This window comes from Sarcophilus harrisii, chromosome 2 (genome assembly GCF_902635505.1).
Source record: "Sarcophilus harrisii chromosome 2, mSarHar1.11, whole genome shotgun sequence".
In the NCBI taxonomy this organism is placed as follows: Eukaryota; Metazoa; Chordata; class Mammalia; order Dasyuromorphia; family Dasyuridae; genus Sarcophilus; species Sarcophilus harrisii.
In genome coordinates, this window is record NC_045427.1 from 445470526 (window position 1) to 445489599 (window position 19074).

The following is a 19074-nucleotide window of genomic DNA, read 5'->3' on the forward strand; positions in this document are numbered from 1 at the left end:
TTTAGAACACAGACTAGAACACTGAATTTCATCTCACCTACCTCACTCAAGACTCCTCGCTACAGCGGTTTTAATGAGTGGTCACCTAGCCTCTGCTTGAATGCTAGGAGGGAACAGGGTGCTACTCCCTGTCTCATAAGGCAGCCCATTCCATGGAAGACGCTTTCATTGTTAGAAAATGTTCATTACACCGAACAGAAATCTGCCTCTCAGTTTGTTAATAGTCTTTGTCTTGGATCTCCCGGGTCCCCGAAGCTCTTCTCTCGGTTTGTAGCTCTAATCTTAGGAGCGCGGTCCAATCCAAGAGCCAGCAAGGAGACCCGTCTCCCAGACTAGGACAGACTGCTAGTGGGGAGCTTTAGGGATCCGGAGGGTCGGAGGGGGGGCGGTGCTGCAAGACTGGAGACTAGCAGGTGCTCAGCCCAGCACATCAACGACTGAGGGAGGCGGTAGCCTCAGCCTCCCGGTCCCACGTGAGGCAACTTTGGGCCAATGGGGCAGCGGCTGCGCGGGGAGGGCCAGGCTAGGCGGCTGGGGGCGGGGTGGGGGGGGGGGTAAACGGAGGGGGCTGAGCATCTCATTCAAACCCAGCGGGCTGAGGAGGCGGGAGGCGGGAGCCTACGAACCTCAGCCCTCCCGGTGCCTGGCCCAGCTAAAGGCCTCCGCACCCCTACAAAGCCTTATCTCCCCAATCCCCCGGGACTGGGAAACTGGGACTGGGATCGGGCAGGCCGGTGCTCGATCCAGTAGCTGGGGATGCTCTGGGCAGCTAGTAGGGCAGAGGAGACTGGCGACGTGTGAGGGCGCGGGAGACGACGGAAATCGGGCTAGTGGACGAGAGGGCCACAGCTCCGCTGCTGGGAGCGCTACCACATCCATCCCACGGGAGCAGGGACTGGGCACCTCCGCACCCCGGGACTTGAAACGGCCATGCCCGTGAAAAACAGATACAACCTGGTAGATGAGGGTTGCGATTCACGGCTCCCGCTACACAGCGAAGAAGCCTTTCAGCACGGCATCCAATTCCAGGCCAAGGTAAGGCGATGGGGCGTGCCTTGAATGGCTAAGCTAGACAGATCTTAGACCTCAATGTCAGAGGCGGCAAAGACTCAGACATAGACGTCCACCGTGCAGAGAGACCTTAGAACATAGAAACGTTAGAGCTAGAAGGGACCTTTCAAGTCATCTTTTCCGAATCTTTATTTTACGGATAAGAAAACTGAGGCATCGAGAGAATATTTGCTCCCAAGGTCCACAAGGAGCACTCTCCTGATTTCCTGAATCTGTTCTCTTACCACCACCACTCCCACACACATCTGTTTTCTGTCCCCTCTGTTACTCAACTACCGCTATGGGTTTCATTTTCCATTTTCTTTCTCCCTATTTCGGAGATTGAGTGGGAGATTGAAACCTTAAGATCTTTTTCAAAGCCACTTCCAGTTCTGAAACTGTATTCTAATGTTCATTGAAACTCTTAACATTGTAGAATTACCTCTCCTTCTCGATTTTTCTATTTCCTACTACTCCATAGCAACATGTCCTCGTTGCACTAGACCCAGACTGGTACTCTTCCTCTTTTCCAGTCCACCTGTCACCAGCCAGCTCTTCCCAGCTTGCCTTTCCTGTCCTCTGTTCTGGGATATGGTGTCAATTAAGGCCAGTTGGCATGGTCACTGCCATACTGCAGATAATCCTAAATGAGTGTCACGTCTTTGGGCATTCTCAGTAAAAGGAGGATTTGGGATTTGGGTATATGTGTGTTTTTTAATGGTTTGTAGAAAGTTCCAGGACACAAAATCCAACGTGGATAAATGAAATCAATAGATTATTTTAAGTGATTGTTCCAACCTTCTCCCAACAAAATTGACTTGAGATTTTGCTTCTTTTATCTTCTAGAGAATTATTATGGTACACCTGGGTTTTGGAATCAGGAAGATTTTGGTCAAATCGATCATTGAAATTTACTAGTTCTGTGAACTAGTGTAGATAGGTCACAACTTTTCTGAATGTCAGAAAATCCTTTAAGATATATCCACTAAGTTATAAAAAATCTCTTGGTGGAAAGAATTTCATACCAATAAAATTATAGATCCTTAAATATTGAATTACTTCTCCCTAGTGGATGTGCTTTTGACTAACAAATGAGAAAAAGAATGAATAAGTGCAATTATATAAGGTAAAATATTAGAAGTCAGTGGGACTTTAGAAGTTCAGCACCCTTCTTTTACAGATAAAGAAACTGAAGCAGAAAGCTGGTTTGTTATAGTACTTGGGGTTAGAAGGCATGTGAAAAGTCATGTAATCCAACTCTAATCAATACTACACCTATGAACTACACTGTTCATGAACTAGACTACTATGAACTAGAATAGCCATATAGAGAAACATATAGGATAATGGAAAAAAAGCATTAGTTTGGGAATTAGAGGACACAGATTCTGTGATCATGGAAAATCACTAAACTCTGAAACTCAAGTTCTTCATCTATAAAATGGGGATAATAGTAACTTTATTACTTATCTCAGAGTCATAATGAAAGTGCTTTATAAATCTCACTGCACTAGGAGTTTGAAAATATGTAGTTTTGTCTGGGTATTGCCATTAATTTCCCGTGTACTTTTCTGAATCACAGTTGTCTCTTCTGTCAAATGAAGGAATTGTGGACTATATGAGTTCAAAGATTCTGTTTGTATGTTCTAAAGTTCCTTCCAGTTATAATGGATGTCAATCAGAAAAGGCTAGAGGGAATAATTAGATTTCAGAAAAGAACAAGAGACTGAATGGATAAATAGCTTTTGTGGGGAGGGGTGTACTGCATTTGCTAGCAAGAAGGAAGTGACCTTGGAACCATAAGAATTTCCCTTCAATTATGTCCCTTTTCTTTCAGGGTTCTCCTAGGAACTGTTCAGAGGGGGCTGTCTCTGAATACTGGAGGGCGTTCTCTCTCTTCTAAGCATTGCCACCAACCTGACCTTTTTCTTGTTTGAACAGACCAAAGAGTTAACTGCTTAGAGTTGAGTGTTTGACTCAAATATCAGATATTTGCCAGATATCTGACTCATTTTAAGTAGGTCAGACATAGCAGATGGAGTTTTCCCAAATAAGTGAGCAGCCACAAGTAAGCATTAGAGCTAAGAAGAAAATTCCAAAAAGTCATACTTGTTACCTTTGGCTTAAATTAAACTGGGGTGCCTCCCAATTGGCTTTGGTTAAGAAAAAAAGGTTATTAAAACCTTTATCAGTTTATTATCAATTTAATATATACAATTTGGGAAGGGATCTACTTTGAGTAAGTTAAGCTTGGCTTCAGAAATTGCCCTTCTGCTATTAACTCTCTGTGATCTTAGGCAAAGGAGTTGTAATAGATTATGAATCCCTTTCAGCTCTCTAGATTCTATGATTTTTTTTTTTTACTTCGCTGGTCCTCAGTTTTATCATCTGTAAAGTAAGTAGTTGAATTAAAGGTCTTCATACCTTATCTGGCTCAAATATTCTGAGATCTAATGTTCATTTCATCTCTAATGAATTACATATATAACAAAAATGTTAACTTTTTTTGTACATTAAGACCCCTGGGCCTAGCTGGAAAGGGAACTTGTTATAGTAGATAAGAGGTGATTTGGTTACAGGGAGACTAGAAGTTGTTTCAAAACCTGAAGCTTCAGAAGCAGAATTCAATGGTAATCTTGGGAAAATAACTTATTTCTTCTGCTTGGCCTTCAAGGCTTTCCACAGCCTTTCTTTCCAAATCTGATGTTCTAACCCAGTCTCTTGCTACACTCCTGCTTACAGTCAGCTTCTACAAAATAGGACCACTTATCATTCATCTTTTGCTTTTAGGAACAGAAAATGTGAAAACAAGAAAGGACCTTGGTCCCACTCTTTCACTTGACAGAAAAAGAACCTGAGGTTCAGAGAAAAAAAAGGCATCTATTCAAAGTCTTACCACATTAGTAGCAATAGTTTTCCCTGCTCAGTGCATTTACCTCTCTGCTTCTTTTAAATTAAAAAAATTACTTCAAATTTTATTAATATATTTTGTTTTTATGTCATAGTCATTATAGATATGCCCTTATTCTCATCCATAAGAACTTATCTTTACCTTGCACCAAAGAAATGCAATTAGGTAAAAATAATCAACACATTGTCCATGTTAACAAAGTCTTCTACCTTCATAGTTTTCCCTACTTCCATCCTAAGAAGAAGCAGTTTTATTTCATTCTTATTTTTTTTCTCTAGGATCATTGTTGCTTTTTCAGTTACTCATAGTTAAACTATGATTTTCTTTTCTGATCTTTTCACTTGCCCTATTGTCATTGTGTTATATGTTGTTCTTTTGTTTTCGTGTATTTCATGGTATCAGTTCAGAAAAATCTTCCCATGTTTCTCTGAATTCTTCACATTCATCTCTTACTCTACAATAATCTTCTATTACTTATACAGACCACAGTTTGTTCAGCCATTTCCCTTATGTCCATCTACTTTCTTTCTAGTTCTTTATTGCTACAGAAAAAAACTACTTTTATGAGTATTTTGTTATATATTAAATCTTTTGGATTTTAACTTTCTTGGAAGTACTTCCAAGAAGTACTTTTTTTTTCAGATCCTTTCTACACACACACACACACCCAGACACCCCACATTGTAGAAGATAACCCAGGTCAAACCCAACTGTTTCCAGGAATTAATTAACAAACATTTATAAGTGACTTATTATTTTCCAGGTATTGTGCTAGGGATTGGAGATACAAAGCAAAAATGAAATAGTCCTTATCCTCGAAGATTTTACATTCTACTGGGGAAAACTTATATAGGGTATACCTATATAAGTATGTACAAAATACAGTAAATATAACATAATTTAGGAAGGTTGAAGGGGGTGGGGTCAGGAAAAGGCCCCATATAGAATGTGGTATTTGAACTGAGTTTTGAAGAGACTTAATGATTCTAAAAGGCTGAAGCAAAGAATTCATGACATGGGGGGACAGCCAATGCAAGACACAAAGATGAGGAATACAATATTGTACATATAGAAACACAAGGAAAGCAATTTGACCAGAAGACTGCCTGCCACAGTCTAGAATGAGCTGTCCTTTCTCAATTTCCATAGCCCTTCGGGTTAGTCTCCCTATAGAGTCTTTACTTCCTACTGCTTCATAACATTTCTAAATATTCTTACCAAATTAATTAGTTCTTAAGATTGATTTTTTTCTGCATGTGTTCCTGTTGTCTTTTCAACTACATTGTGAGCTACTTGAAAGCAAGAATATTGTCTTAGTCCTTTTAACTATCCATATATGCTGTAGCCTCTAGTCCCCACATAATCTTAGTCCCCTTCCTATTGCAGCAACTTTTTTTAAAACATCCCTGAAAGTATAAATCTCTCTCAATGAATATTTTCAGGAATGGGGAGGCAGACTGAACCAATTAAAATAGGATGGGCTTGATAAATTAAGAGAGACCTGGGCTCCAAACTTTACTCTGATACTTACAGGCAAGACATTTGACATCCCTGGTCCTCAGTTTCTTCATCTGTAAAGTAGGAAATTTGGACCACATATATTCTGTTATCCATGTTATGAACAATAGCTATCATTTTATAATGACTTTTACTTCTTTTGGAGCATTGACCACAGTGTGTGCTCCTCAAGAGCTCCTTAATTGAAGAATATAACCCTCACAGCCTGAAAAGTCTTCAAAAATCATCTCCTCCAACCTATATTTAAACTTAAATTCTCTCAAAAATTACTGACAGGTAGTCAGCAACTGAATTCCACTTGAACAATATTGAGCAATCCCTCCCAAGAGAATACATTACACTATGACATATCTGATCATTAGGTAGTTCTTATTTTGAGACAAAATCTTCTTCCCTATATTTGCCACCATTTGCCCTTGTTTGTCTCTTTGGGTCCAAGCAGAACAGACCTAATCACTCTTTTATAGAACAATCATTCTTATACTTTAAGAGAGCAATTATGTCACCACCCACACTCCCAAATCTTCTATTCTCTAAGTTAAACATCTTTAACTCCTCCAAATGGTCCTTGTTAATCACAAGTTACAGTCTTTATTATAACCCTAGTGTCCTCCCAGATGCTAGAATTTCCTCTCTGACATCCCTGACAGGCATGCCAGCTTCTATCTGGAAACTCTCAGGAACAGGAAGCATCTTACAGATTTGGAATCTGCAGGTAGGGGTTCAAATCCCAACTCAGCCATTCTTGTGCTGAGTTGTGCATACATGTGCAACCTTGAGCAAGTAACTCCGTTCTCTAAACCTCAGTCTTATCACCTAAAATAAAAGGGGAGGCAGTGTTGAGCATCTCCAAATCTTTTTTTTTAATTTAATAGCCTTTTATTTACAGGATATATACATGGGTAACTTTACAGCATTAACAATTGCCAAACCTCTTGTTCCAATTTTCACCTCCACCCCCCCCCTCCCCTAGATGGCAGGATGACCAGTAGATGTTAAATATATTAAAATATAAATTAGTACAAATAAGTATACATGACCAAAAATTATTTTGTGTACAAAAAAGAATCAGACTTGAAATATTGTAAATTAAACTTTAAAGGAAATCAAAAATGCAGGTGTGGCATAAAATAGGGATTAAATTCAGTGTTGGTTTTAGTCATCTCCCAGGTTCTTTTTTCTGGGATAGCTGTTCAGTTCATTACTGCTCCATTAGAAATGATTTGGTTGATCTTTTGCTGAGGATGGCTTCCATCAGAACTGGTCATCATATATTTGTTGTTGAAGATATAATGATCTCCTGGTCCTGCTCATTTCCTCCAGCACGTTCTTAAGTCTCTCAGGCCTTTCTGAAATTATCCGTTGGTCATTTCTTACAGAAAGTAATATTCCATAATATTCATATACCAACCTTTTCAGCCATTCTCCAACTGTGGACATCCATTCAGTTTCCAGTTTTAGCCATTACGAAAAGGACTGCCACAAACATTTCACATGGTCCCTTTCCCTTCTTTAAATCTCTTTGGGATATAATCCCGTAGTAACACTTTTGGATCAAAGGGTATGCAAGTTTGATAACTTTTTGAGCATATTTCCAAACTACTCAAAATGGTTGGATTCGTTCACAACCCACCAACAATGCATCAATGTCCCAGTTTTCCCATCCTCAACAATCATCAATTTTTTCCTTTCTTAGCCAATCGCAGGTGTGTAGTGGTTCTTAGAGTTGTCTTAATTTGCATTTCTTGATTAATAATGACTTGGAGCATCTTTTCATATGATAGAAATAGTTTCAATTTCTTCATCTGAAATTGTCTGTTCATATCCTTTGACCATTTTCAATTGGAGAATGGCGATTTTTTTATAAATTAAGTTAATTTCTATATATTTTAAATAGGCCTTTATCAGCCTTTGACTGTAAAAATTTTCCCAGTTTATTGCTTCCCTTCTAATCTTGTCTGCATTAGTTTTGTTTGTACAAAAACTTTTCAATTTGGTATAATCAAAATTTTCTATTTTGTGATCAGTAATGATCTCTAGTTCTGCTTTGGTCATAAAGACCTTCCCCTTCCACAGGTCTGAGAGGTAAACTATCCTGTGTTCCTCTAATTTATTAATAATTTCATTCTTTATGCCTAGGTCATGAACCCATTTTGACCTTATCTTGGTGTATGGTGTTAAGTATGGATCAATGCCTAGTTTCGAGCATCTCCAAATCTTAAAATTCTCAGTTCTACTTCATCAATAGCATGTTCTGCTGTTGGACAGCTCTTAACATGAGGAAGTTCTTAGACTGTGGTAAATAAAAATCCATTCAATTGCCCTGTCCTCTGAATAAACCAAATAGTTCTTCCTATCATGGCTTTTCAAGGGGAGACAGTGTTGAACATCTCCAAAGTCACTTCCAATTCTTAAAATTCTCGGTTCTATTTCATCAATAGCATGTTCAATAGTTAATGTTTGTTGAATGAATGAATAAATTTGAGATTAGAGATGATTTTATCTATAAAATAAGGATATTGGAAACATTATTAAAGTAGGGTCTGTGTGCTGCCCAAGACATCTGTGGATAGATTTTAGAGGGTCTGTGACTTTAGATGGGGAAAACATTACATATTTTCATTAACCTCTAACTGAAATTTTGCATTTTCTTTAATTATTTAAAAATATTATTCTAAGAAGAAGTCCATGGTACAATCTACTTTAACTCCTGTACTTCCATTCCATTCTTCATATTAGCATGGGACATTAGGGATATCTGAAGAAATGATTCCTGATCTGGATGAGAAATCAGACTAAACAGCCTCTAAGTGTCCCTTCCAACTTTGAGATTCTATGATTGTAAAGATACCACCCCATCCTGGTCTTCATCTTTTGGAACTATTTTATATTTTCATTGTTCTTCTTATAATGTAGTACCCAGAATTGAACACAGAAGCTTTTTAAACAGGACAGCATAAAGTAGAATTATCACTTCCCTTGCTCTGAACTTAATACCTCTTTTTGTTCGTTTGAAGATTGCATTAGTCTTTTGCCAGCAGTTGACTCATTGAAAACCCAATACAAAACTAATTTGTCAGCTGTAATTGACTTGGGTACCTGAAGAAAACTTGGGGATATTTTCAATGAAAAGCCATTCAAATGGGTTTCTTCCATCCCAACCACTTGCTGAGAATGCCAATACTGTTTTTCTTCTTTTAGTGGGGAAATTGAAGGTCACTTAAAACTATTGAAGCTGTGATTTCCCCTTTTCTGTCTATTCCTTTCCCTCTTACTTTTTTTAATGACCAGTTTCCTTCTTTTCTCTTTATTTTAGTATATTGGGAGTTTGGATGTGCCCAGACCCAACAGCCGCATGGAGATTGTAGCCACAATGAGAAGAATCCGGGTGAGTGTTAAGACGAGGGAATCCCAGAAAGAGTTTTCCCTGGGACTGATCCAAATACATTATGGAATTTCTTTCTGTCAATAAGACAACTAACATTTATTAAGCACTGACTTTGAGCCCTAGAAAGGCAAAAAAAATCATAATTATGGTTTTTCAGGGACCCATAATTATAACTTAATATTTTATTATAATATTATGATAGGGTTATCATGTAATGGTTACATATGATTAATATCTACTGGCTCCTTGTGTATGAAACCTCATCATATGTGGAACTGTAGAGGTCACCCTGAGTTCTATAAAGCTATAATAAAAGCATTCATTTGTCAAATAGTTTAGTCTTAAACTGAGAAGCCTTCAGGTATAGGCCTGTTAAAGAAGAGTGTGGTTGCCATCCAAGAAGGACCAGCCTTGCTAAGTGCAGAGAGGCTCATCACCTCATTAATTTTTTTCAGCCAAATCATCTCATGTAGACTATCTGCTATGATATAGATGGTCTTTGTTCTACATCTGGGAAGAGAATATCCACATTGGATCCTTTAAGATGTGTTTTGTGAATTGCTATAGCCAAAAGAATTCATCTCCTGATGGTCAGTCTTTGGATGATGGTCCCATTTAGTCAGTCAATAATCATTTATTAATCACTTTTATTATATATTAAGAACTTCATAAAGCATTAAGGTTACAAAGAAAAGCAAAAACAACTCCCAGAGAGCAAGTCCCTGCTTTTAGAGAGATTGAATGTTAGTGGAGGAGCCAACAAGTAAATAACTAATTACATGAAAGTTCAGAGGAAACAGAAGGTGATCCCAGAGGAAAGGCATTGGTGTCAGGAACTAGTGGAATAGGTCTTTTGCAAAAGATGGAATTTGAGTTGGATCTTAAAGGAAGCCTGAGAAGCAGAGAGTCAAGGTTGTGGAGAGAGAACCCTCTAGACACAGGGAACATCTAATGAAAAGTCAGAGTTAAGTAATGGAGTGTTGTGTTCAAGGTGCCTCAGGTAGGCAGTGTAGCTGAATCATAGAATGTGGAGAGGTGAGGGGTAAGGCACATGAAGAACTGGAAAAGTACAAAAGGGCCAGGTTTTAAGCTGGTTTTAGAGTCAGATGGGCAACTAGGTTGCACTGTGGACAGGGTAAGGAAGGCTCATCATCACTTCAAATTCAGCCTCCAACATTTACTAGCTATGTGATCCTGGGCAACTCACTTCACCCTGTTTACCTAGTTTCCTCATCTGTAGGAGAAGGAAATGGCAACTTCTCTGTTCTCAAACTATATTCTCAGGATAAAGTGTGATTGAATTAGACTCAACAACTTTTCAGATAGATTTGAAATCTTCTAGGAGATAATCTGGGGTTTCCTCTTGTTTGTTTGAAAGAGAGTGATTTCATCTAAGTTAGGTTTCCTTGTGCCAGGCAGTATATGGAGTTTCCTTTATCATCTCCAGCCAATAGCAATAATGAACTCTCCCTTTCTTGCTTCCCCCTCCAAAATCTCACTATCTCAGGAGCAGAACTAGTTCAGTCTCCAAAACTTTTTTCCTATAATTTTCCTATGAAATTTTCCTATAAAAGATAGAGATCAAAGGACCCAGACCTTTCAGGAAGTTGTCATGGACTTCAGGAAGTCAATGGTCCTAGATGACCCTAATGATGTGTCATACAGACAGAATTGAGTTTCATATACCTTTCATCTTAAATGAAGAACATTGGCCATTTAATAAGGTAGTGATTACTACCTTTCTCATTGAATAATGATTATAATAACCCTATTTCTATTATGCTTTCCTCACAATAACATTGTGAAGTTGATAGAATAAGTGTTATCATGCCCATTTTACAGATTAAGGAACTAAAAAGCAGAGGAACAATGTTGGTATAGCAGAAAAAGCACTGGATTTAATAGTCAGAAAATTCTTTCTGAGAGAACTTTGATGCATCTGAAATAAGGATATTGGAATAGATGATCTATGTTAGATTTCTTCACAATCAAGATTCCAGAATTCTTTAACTCTGAGAAGCAGTTTGCCCCTGGTCAATCACACAGATAGAGCTGGGATTTAACCTTCCTCCTCCCCCTCTGGTCTTCTGACTCCCAAGCCTTTGCTTTTTCCAGGACTTGAATTTATCACTTAGTTGTATTTTTAAACATTTTGCTCATCCATTTTCAGACAAGAACCTTTCAGCTCTGAGATCATGAGTGTTTTCTCTGGTCACTGTACTATACTGATTTATTTATTCTTCTAAATAAAACAACAGTCAATAGCAGGCTCTTTCCTCTCTGTCCTTCTCCTTAGTAGGCATAGGGGACTCAAAGGAAGGAGAATGAGTTCCAGGCTTCTTTAACAACATGGCCTAAGCAAGGGAGTAAGGCTATGGTTCAAAATGTGGGTGAAAAGAAAAGGGACAGCTGGGGCAGGCTCTTTTCTTACCCTCTTCTTCACTGTGTCTTCCTTTGAAGCTTTCTCCAAGCATTTGCTCTGCCCATAGAAGCAAGTGCATGAGACTAATGGCCAAGCACTCCATTCATTCTTAATAATGGCTCCCCCCTCTCCCATTCCTTCTTTGAGCTTCCAGAATATAGGAACTTCTCTGTCTGAGGAATGATGATTTTTTATCCAAGCTATCGTATTAAAGAAAAGGATCAAGGAATGGGAAGGGGGAAAAGCAGTCTATCTCACACTTTCATGTCCATCAATCAATAAGCATTTATTCTGTACTAGGGACAGCTATACGATGCAGTGGCTAGAACACCAAACCTAAAATCAGAAAGAACTGAGTTCAAATATAACCTCAGATGTTTATTAGCCTGGGAAAGTCGTTTAATCTCCGTTTGCTCAATTTGCTCATCTGTAAAATGGGAATAATAATAGCATCTACCTCTCAGAGTTGTTGTGAGAACAAAAGAGAAAATAATTGTGCTGGCACATGCTAGCACATAATAAACACCATATAAATGTTAGCTATTATTGTTATTATTAATAAGAATACAAATAATTGTACCTGCTATGTATTTGCCAGGTTTGTGAGGATAAAATGAGATATTTACAAAGTCCTTTGCAGACGTCAAAATGCTTCTTAAATGCCAACTGTTACTATGATTATGCATGCACATATTCACATATACATGCTCCACCATAAATACACTTTCACATTCACTTTCATTGGTGCATGCACATACATATATCCTTACTTTCAGTTATACACCACTTAAATACAGGTAGACACACTCACTTTTATTCAAACACACATGAACACATATGCAGATACTCAGATTTTCACACTTTTACACTCCCACAAGGACTGACACCAGTTTACACACATATGCATTTGCATTGATTTATAGATAGAGTCAATGAGATCATGTGGAATGAATGAATAATAAATCATTTATAAAGTTCTTACTATGTGCCAGGCATTGTAGCAAGCACTGGGGAAGCAAATACTAAAAAAAAAAAGAAAAGAAAAGAAAACATTTCTGCCCTTATTTTATATTAAGAAAGATTCCTATGCACCCCACCTCACTCTACTAAGATACAGAGCGATCTATGAGACAAGTAGGCAGATCATCCCAGCATCTATTCACATAATACCTAATACCTGCTCTCCCTGAGCCCAAGGTGACCCCCTGGCACGGAGCATTAAGTCCAGGCATATCAGGCTTCTGCCATTGAGCTATAGTGAGGAGAGAGGGGGCCTGTGGGATGGCAAGGGTACGGTAGGAACAGACAAGATTGCCTGTCTGACAGTTTTCCCCCAACCCTCCTCCTACTCAGATAGGAAAAGAGACTCTGGCAAAATTTCAAATTTTATGCATTTGGCCTAGTTAGCATCTTGAATATGTTCCATGTTTCAGCTGTAGTACTTTTTTTGCTTTTTTTTCCTTATGTGTAACAAGAAACAGGCAGCTGAGTTTTCATTTCTGTAAAATAGAGGATTAGCTAGATAATTTCCAAGTTTTAGTTCTGATATACTTTGTTCTATGTAATAATATTCTACATTCTAAGCTAATTCCTAACAATGTATGGTCTAACCTCAATCCTAGCTCTATGTTTTAAGATCTTCCTATCTCTAATATTTATGTTCTAAACTTATTCCTAACTCTAACAGTCTATGTTAAGCTCATTCCTAACTCTTAACAAATTATGTCCCAGGCTCATTCCTATTCTAGCAATGTTCTAAGATCATTTTTAGCCCTAACAGTCTCTGTTGTAGGCTCATTCTTAGCTCTGTCTGTTCCAAGCTCATTCTTAGCTCTTACATTCTATGTTCTAAGTTCATTCCTAGCTCTATTAGTCTATGTTCTAAGATTCTTCCTTGATATAACAAACTGTAACTTTGTCTAGAATCTAGAGTGTCCATCCCTGACAAAACCTACAGATACATTGTTGATCAGGAATTCTATGGAATACTCAGTGTGTCTAGCATGGTCCAGCCATGCCCATTGCTTCCAAGTGATAAAGATCTCTCTTCCTCCCAGTGTGAATTCAAAGCAAAAAACATTAAGAAAAAGAAAGTCAGCATCGTGGTGTCTGTTGATGGTGTGAAAGTGATTCTCAGGAAGATGCAGAAGGTAAGTACCCCTTACCTTCCCTTTTTTCCAAGGAGAGGACCCTTTCTTGGGGCAGAACCTTCCACAGAGAGAGAGTGTTCGTGACCACACTATTTCCTTCTAATGCTCAAGTGCTAAAGTGGCCTTAATAACAGCCTATCGAATGTATCAGGCCCCAAGGCAAGAAAAGCTTTGACATCTTGAGGTGAGACTGAATAGAAAAGAAAAGAGGAAGCAGGAACAACAGCAGTGAAGTAGTAATAAAAAATGACACTGAATTTAGAGTAAGAGGATATGGGTTTGAGTCTTAGCTCTTCATATACAACCTTTGTTTATGATCTTAGGCAAGTCAAACCTCTACAGCTTCAGGTAGATTAGAAAAAATTTTCTTTCCTGCTCCAAATCTTAAATGTTTGGCCCTTAGCAGGGACATTCAAGGGCTGACTTCTCTTCTGTCTCTCCATTGTATCTGGCCTTCTTCCTTTTTCACGCCTCCATTTCCATCCATCTTTATCACCTCCTGCCTGTATTGCCACATCAATCTCCAGTCTCCCTCTTTTGAGGCTTTTCTGCACATATTGCCAGACTCATCTACTTACAGCATAGTTCTGATCACATTCTTCCCTGCTCAAACACTATGGTGGTTTAGTAAAAGGAGGGCTATATTTTTAATAATAAGACCTAGTTTCAAATTCTGATTTTACTATTTATTATGTATATAACATGAGAAGGTCACTTTTTCCTCTCTCAGGGTCTCAGTTTTCTCATCTGTAAAATGAAGGGGTTGAATTAGACAATCCCTGAAGTCCATTATGCTAAATTCTATGAACTCCATCCTTTCTGAATCTTTTTCATCCCTCAAGACTCACATCGTGCTACCATGGCTTTCAGGAAATTTCCATGGTTTCTTTCATCCAAATCCCCATCACAGAAGCTCTCTGTCCCACTCTGTAACTCTTGAGTCATTCCTTAAATCATCATAGAATTTAAAGCTGGAAGGGACCTTAGAGATCATCTCAACCAATGTTTCACCCAATCCAGGGTTTGAATCTCTGACCCTAAACCCAGTGGTCTTTCCACCATATCATGCTGCCTCATGTGCTCATCATTCCATACTGTTTCCAGCAATCAATTGTAAACTGCCTGAAGACAGGGATCTGTTTTTTCCCTTTCTCTCCCTGATGTTCCCATCTAAACAGCACTGTGCTAAGCCCTTGTTTTTGTGTGTTTGTTTGTTTGTTTGGTTTGGTTTGGGTTTTGGTTTTGGGGGGTTTTGTGTTGTTTTTTTTCTGCTTCTCTACAGAGGAAGGAGTGGGCCTGGGAAGAAAGCAGGACACTGGTGATGCATGACCCTGTCTACAGGTAGGGATTGTCACTCTCCCTGTCTCCCTTATCTCAGTAAGATTGACTGGTGATGGGGGGTCATTCCATCCAAGTCCTTAGGATCTGAGCAGGAACATCACCATCCCCTCCTCAGATGTGGTTGTTATTAAGAAAGAACGAGGCATCCCTGAACTCTGTACCTCATGCTGCTGATTTTGCCCAGTAGTCAAGGCAGGCAATAACTAATAACCTCAAGTGCCAATTAGGAAGGGAAAGGAATAGAGGAGGAGGAAAGGATGGATGTAGAAGTAAAAGAGAGAAGCAGAGTATGTCTACTCCTCCTACCAGCTCATTATGTCAAGAGGCTTGAAGGAAGGAACATCTGGTGCTAGAAATGGTAGGAAGGGATGCAGTCTCTTCTGGAAAGAGCCAAGTTTCCATCAGTACAAGAAGATAAAAAATATGAGAAAAAAAGGTCTTGGATAAAGGGGAATTTGTTAACAATAGTACAGAAGAGGCCACAATAAAACAGGGCTTGAGGAGGGGTAGAGCAGAGGTAAGTGGGAGGGTAGCAAAAAGGGATTTTCAGCTTCTCTGAGACACTGATAAATGAGGGAGTTTTGCTAGTTAGTCATTTGGGTCTCCTCGACTCCATTCTGAGATTATGGAGTGTAGTACAGTTTGTTCTTTAAACAGCAGGGATAGATGCAACAGGGAGCTGGATCTATAAAAACCAGTGGTCAGTTCATCAACTTAGTGTATGCTCAGCTCCCAGTTGAGCCAAATGTCTGGAGTCCTAATCTTGGACCCCATCCTAGGATGCTTACTGGAATGACTGAATGAGGAACTATCATTTTCTCAAATGGATTTAATGGCACAGGGCAAAATAGTGCCTTAATATGGACAATAGTCTTGGGGTAAGGAAGTCACCAAAACTAGTCTCAGACAGAGGACCCACCCTCCTGGGCTAGGTAAAATTGAAGGGAAACAAAGATCTTGAAGGAAGAGCCTTGATGTCATTAGTAGTCCCCATTCCATCTTGGGCACCCAGTAGTAAGTGCTTAGACACTGTTGTTTTCTCGGTTAGATACTGTGACATGGGCCATTTCCTCCTAGAATCTTCTATGTGTCCCATGACTCTCAAGACCTGAAGATATTCAGCTACATTGCCAGGGATGGGACCAATAACTCTTTCCGGTGCAACGTATTTAAATCCAAGAAGAAGGTAAAAGATCACAACATCCATTGTCCACATATAGTCTTTGTCCCACCCCCAAACTTCACCTCCCTAACCTGAACAAGGGTCATACTACAAGGAGCACTTGAACAAAGAAACAAAAGTCCAGGACGGGTGGTGGGGTGTGCGCCCTACACATCCAAAGTAGGGTTTCTTTTCAGAGCCCATGGGCTCCAGGTTAACTGGGATCAGGGTCTGGGCTGCATGGGTCTCAAGGTGTCCTTTTGTCTCTTCACATATGGGCAGAGCCAGGCCATTCGGGCAGTAAGGACAGTTGGTCAAGCCTTTGAGGTTTGCCACAAGCTGAACCTACAGCACCCTCTGCCAAGTTCTGAGGCAGCCAACCGCCAGCTTCCAGAGAAGAGGTCTCAAGCAGGTATTCCATCTTCTCCTTTCTTTTAGCCTCTTTCACCTAACTACTCTTTACTTCAGTCAACAAGTCCCCAGGATAGCCATCTAGCCTAGGCAGGGGAGGGTCCCAAGTAAAATGCTATGATGCAAAAAGTGTTGGACTCTAAGACCGAGTTGGACCCCTGGTTCTGACCCTTACCAGTTGCCTTATCCTGAGCAAGACATTTGCTTCTGTGTGCCTCAGTTTCTTCCTCAGTAAAATGGAAATAATAATACTTGTACTCATTACCTCACAATACTGTTGTGAGGGAACCCTTTTATAAACCTTAGAATGACACAGAAATGAAACATTATTATTATTTTTTATTATTCTGGGAAATCATTCCCTAGAGTGAGCCTGTGAATAGAGATAGGGTATCAGAAAGGATTTGTGTATGTTTAACTCATGCTTGAAGGGATTGATGGATAAACTATAGTCCCTCCAGTTCTTCTGCCCTACCCCATTCATCAACCACTCAGACGTGGGTGGGTAAGCTCAAGGGATGAATCAGGAGAGGACCTAGAAGAAACAGTCATTGCCTAGCCTCTGGATGGCGACAGGATTATAGTAACTCCTGGGGAGAATCGGACCAGTTCTTTCTCATGCAAAAAACACTCTCCTCTCTTCTACTTTTCCCACAGCTTATCATCTAGAGGGAAGGAAACTGAGAGAGGAAAATGGGGCCGATGGTGACTCTGATAGAGCTATTCTGAGAGAGCAGGCCAGCCAAGCCAAGCTGGAAAAGGAAGGACCCAGAGAGGTAAAAGATCTAACATCAGGAAAGAAAGCTTCTCGTGTGGGCAGGAACCAGTAGAAGCAGGCAGAGAATACAGGGGAAAGGTGAATTACTGATGTGATTGGGAAACCAGGCCCTCAGTGAGCCCCTATATCTAACAGGAAGCCCTGCTGGAAGGGAAGAGATCCATAACTCTATGTCACACAAGGATCCGTTGAAGGAATTAGGGATATTTAGGCTACAGAAGATTTAGGATGAATATTATAGCTGCCTTTAGACATTTATTTATTTATTTTCGATATTTTTACTTTTCTCATTTAAAGTTACATTTAAAACCATTTTTATGTTTGATTTTAAAACTTTGAGTTTTAGATTTTCTTTCTTATCCCCACCCTCAGCCCCCATTAAGAAAGCACATGTGAAATTATACAAAACATTTCCATAAAAGTCTTATTGTGAAAGAAAACAGAGATCTCTCCACCTTAAAAAAAAACCTTCAAGAAAAATAAAGTTAGAGAAAGAATGTGTGTGTGTGTGCTTTTCATACACAATCAGTTCTTTCTCTTGATATGTATAAGATTTTTCATCATAAATCTTGAGTAGTCAAGGATCATTGTATTGCTGAGAATAGCAAATTCATTCACAGCTAATCATCCCAGAACATTGCTATTACTTTGTACATAGTACATTTCAGTTTATTTGAGTTCATAGAGGACTTTTCAGATTTTTCTGAGAGCATCCCGCTCATCATTTCCCATAGAAAAATAATATTCTATAATCATTACATACCACAGTTTATTCAGGAAATAATTTTATTATTTCCCAGTTCATAGGTATCCCCTTAGTTTCCAATTTTTCACCCTGAGAAGAGAGCTGCTATAAATATTTTTGTATATATGCCTTTGGATATTTAAAAGTTCTATCATATGACAGAAAAGTTAGACATGTGCTGCTTAGCCCCAGAAAGCAGAGGTAGAACCAATGGGAAGAATTTTTAGACTGGTTCAGTATGAAGAATAACTATCTACTACAACTATCTGACAGTAGAATGGGCTTCCTGAATAACTAGCGAGTTGTCTGTCTCTGAAGGTGTTTTCATAGAGACTGGTTAACCACCTATGAAAAGTACTATAGTAGAAATTTCTGTTTCATTGTTGGAATAGATGACATCTCAGACCCTTTTTAACTATAAGGAGCTATTATTCTCTCGTCCCAAGTCAAACAAAAAAAAGGTTTGGATTTGGGTTTTTTTAGTGTCCAGTTTTTCAAGTCAATGCTCCCCTTTGTAAATTTAATAGGTAAATTAAAGTTGATATGTGTGTGTGAGTGTTACAAGCCCAGCTCCCAGAACAGATACCAGAACAAGGTGTCCCTGAGAATTCAAAGCTATTAGAAACCAGATGGAAACAGAAGGAAAGTGTAAGCCAGAGTCAGATTGTGGCCCCTCCCTACACCATAGCCCATATACTTGTAAAGATGTCAGTATGTATGTGACTGGGTATATTTACCACTCTGCTTCACTATTTATTTCTTTCTGCCAAATCAGCCCTTCTTGAGATGTGACTGAACCAGGCCCCCCCAAAGTATTCATTATATCTCCTCTTTCTTTTTCCATCCCAACACTGCCCAAGGTATGTCGCTGTGTCCAGGACGTTGGAGCAGGCTCTGCCCATCCTGCCAGTACCCAGCCATGGTCACCTTTGAGAAGCCTGGAATCCTCTTCCAAGTCATCAGTCATGCCAGTAACACCCCTATTGACTCCACATTGTACTCGGCTCCTCCATCATCAGCTTCTCCAACAATGGCAGCAGGCCCAGGTAGCCACTGCCCAGGTAATCTTCCTCCCTGTCTTCTCCCCTAAGGAGAGTTTCTCAGGGTCTGGGCTTGCATGGGAGGCTTTTAGAGTGACTAAGAGATAGTGTTCTTCTACTTTCTATGGTCCTCAGCTTAATCTTCTACCTTCATTCTA

At 39.4% G+C, this 19074-nt stretch overlaps 1 protein-coding gene across 3 annotated transcripts in view; it reads left to right on the forward strand.

Moving 5' to 3' along the window:
* Positions 1 to 563: 563 nt before the first annotated feature.
* Positions 564 to 19074, forward strand: part of LOC100935348 (carboxyl-terminal PDZ ligand of neuronal nitric oxide synthase protein-like) — a 34144-nt gene continuing 15633 nt past the window's right edge. For all 3 annotated transcript variants that reach the window (XM_023507393.2, XM_031954239.1, XM_031954240.1), the window contains exons 1-8: positions 564 to 1035; positions 8796 to 8867; positions 13347 to 13439; positions 14722 to 14780; positions 15858 to 15966; positions 16225 to 16354; positions 17011 to 17129; positions 18737 to 18937. In XM_023507393.2, the coding sequence (XP_023363161.1) occupies positions 931 to 1035; positions 8796 to 8867; positions 13347 to 13439; positions 14722 to 14780; positions 15858 to 15966; positions 16225 to 16354; positions 17011 to 17129; positions 18737 to 18937 (888 nt within the window). In that variant the 5' untranslated portion in view covers positions 564 to 930. The remainder of the gene's footprint in view (positions 1036 to 8795; positions 8868 to 13346; positions 13440 to 14721; positions 14781 to 15857; positions 15967 to 16224; positions 16355 to 17010; positions 17130 to 18736; positions 18938 to 19074) is intronic.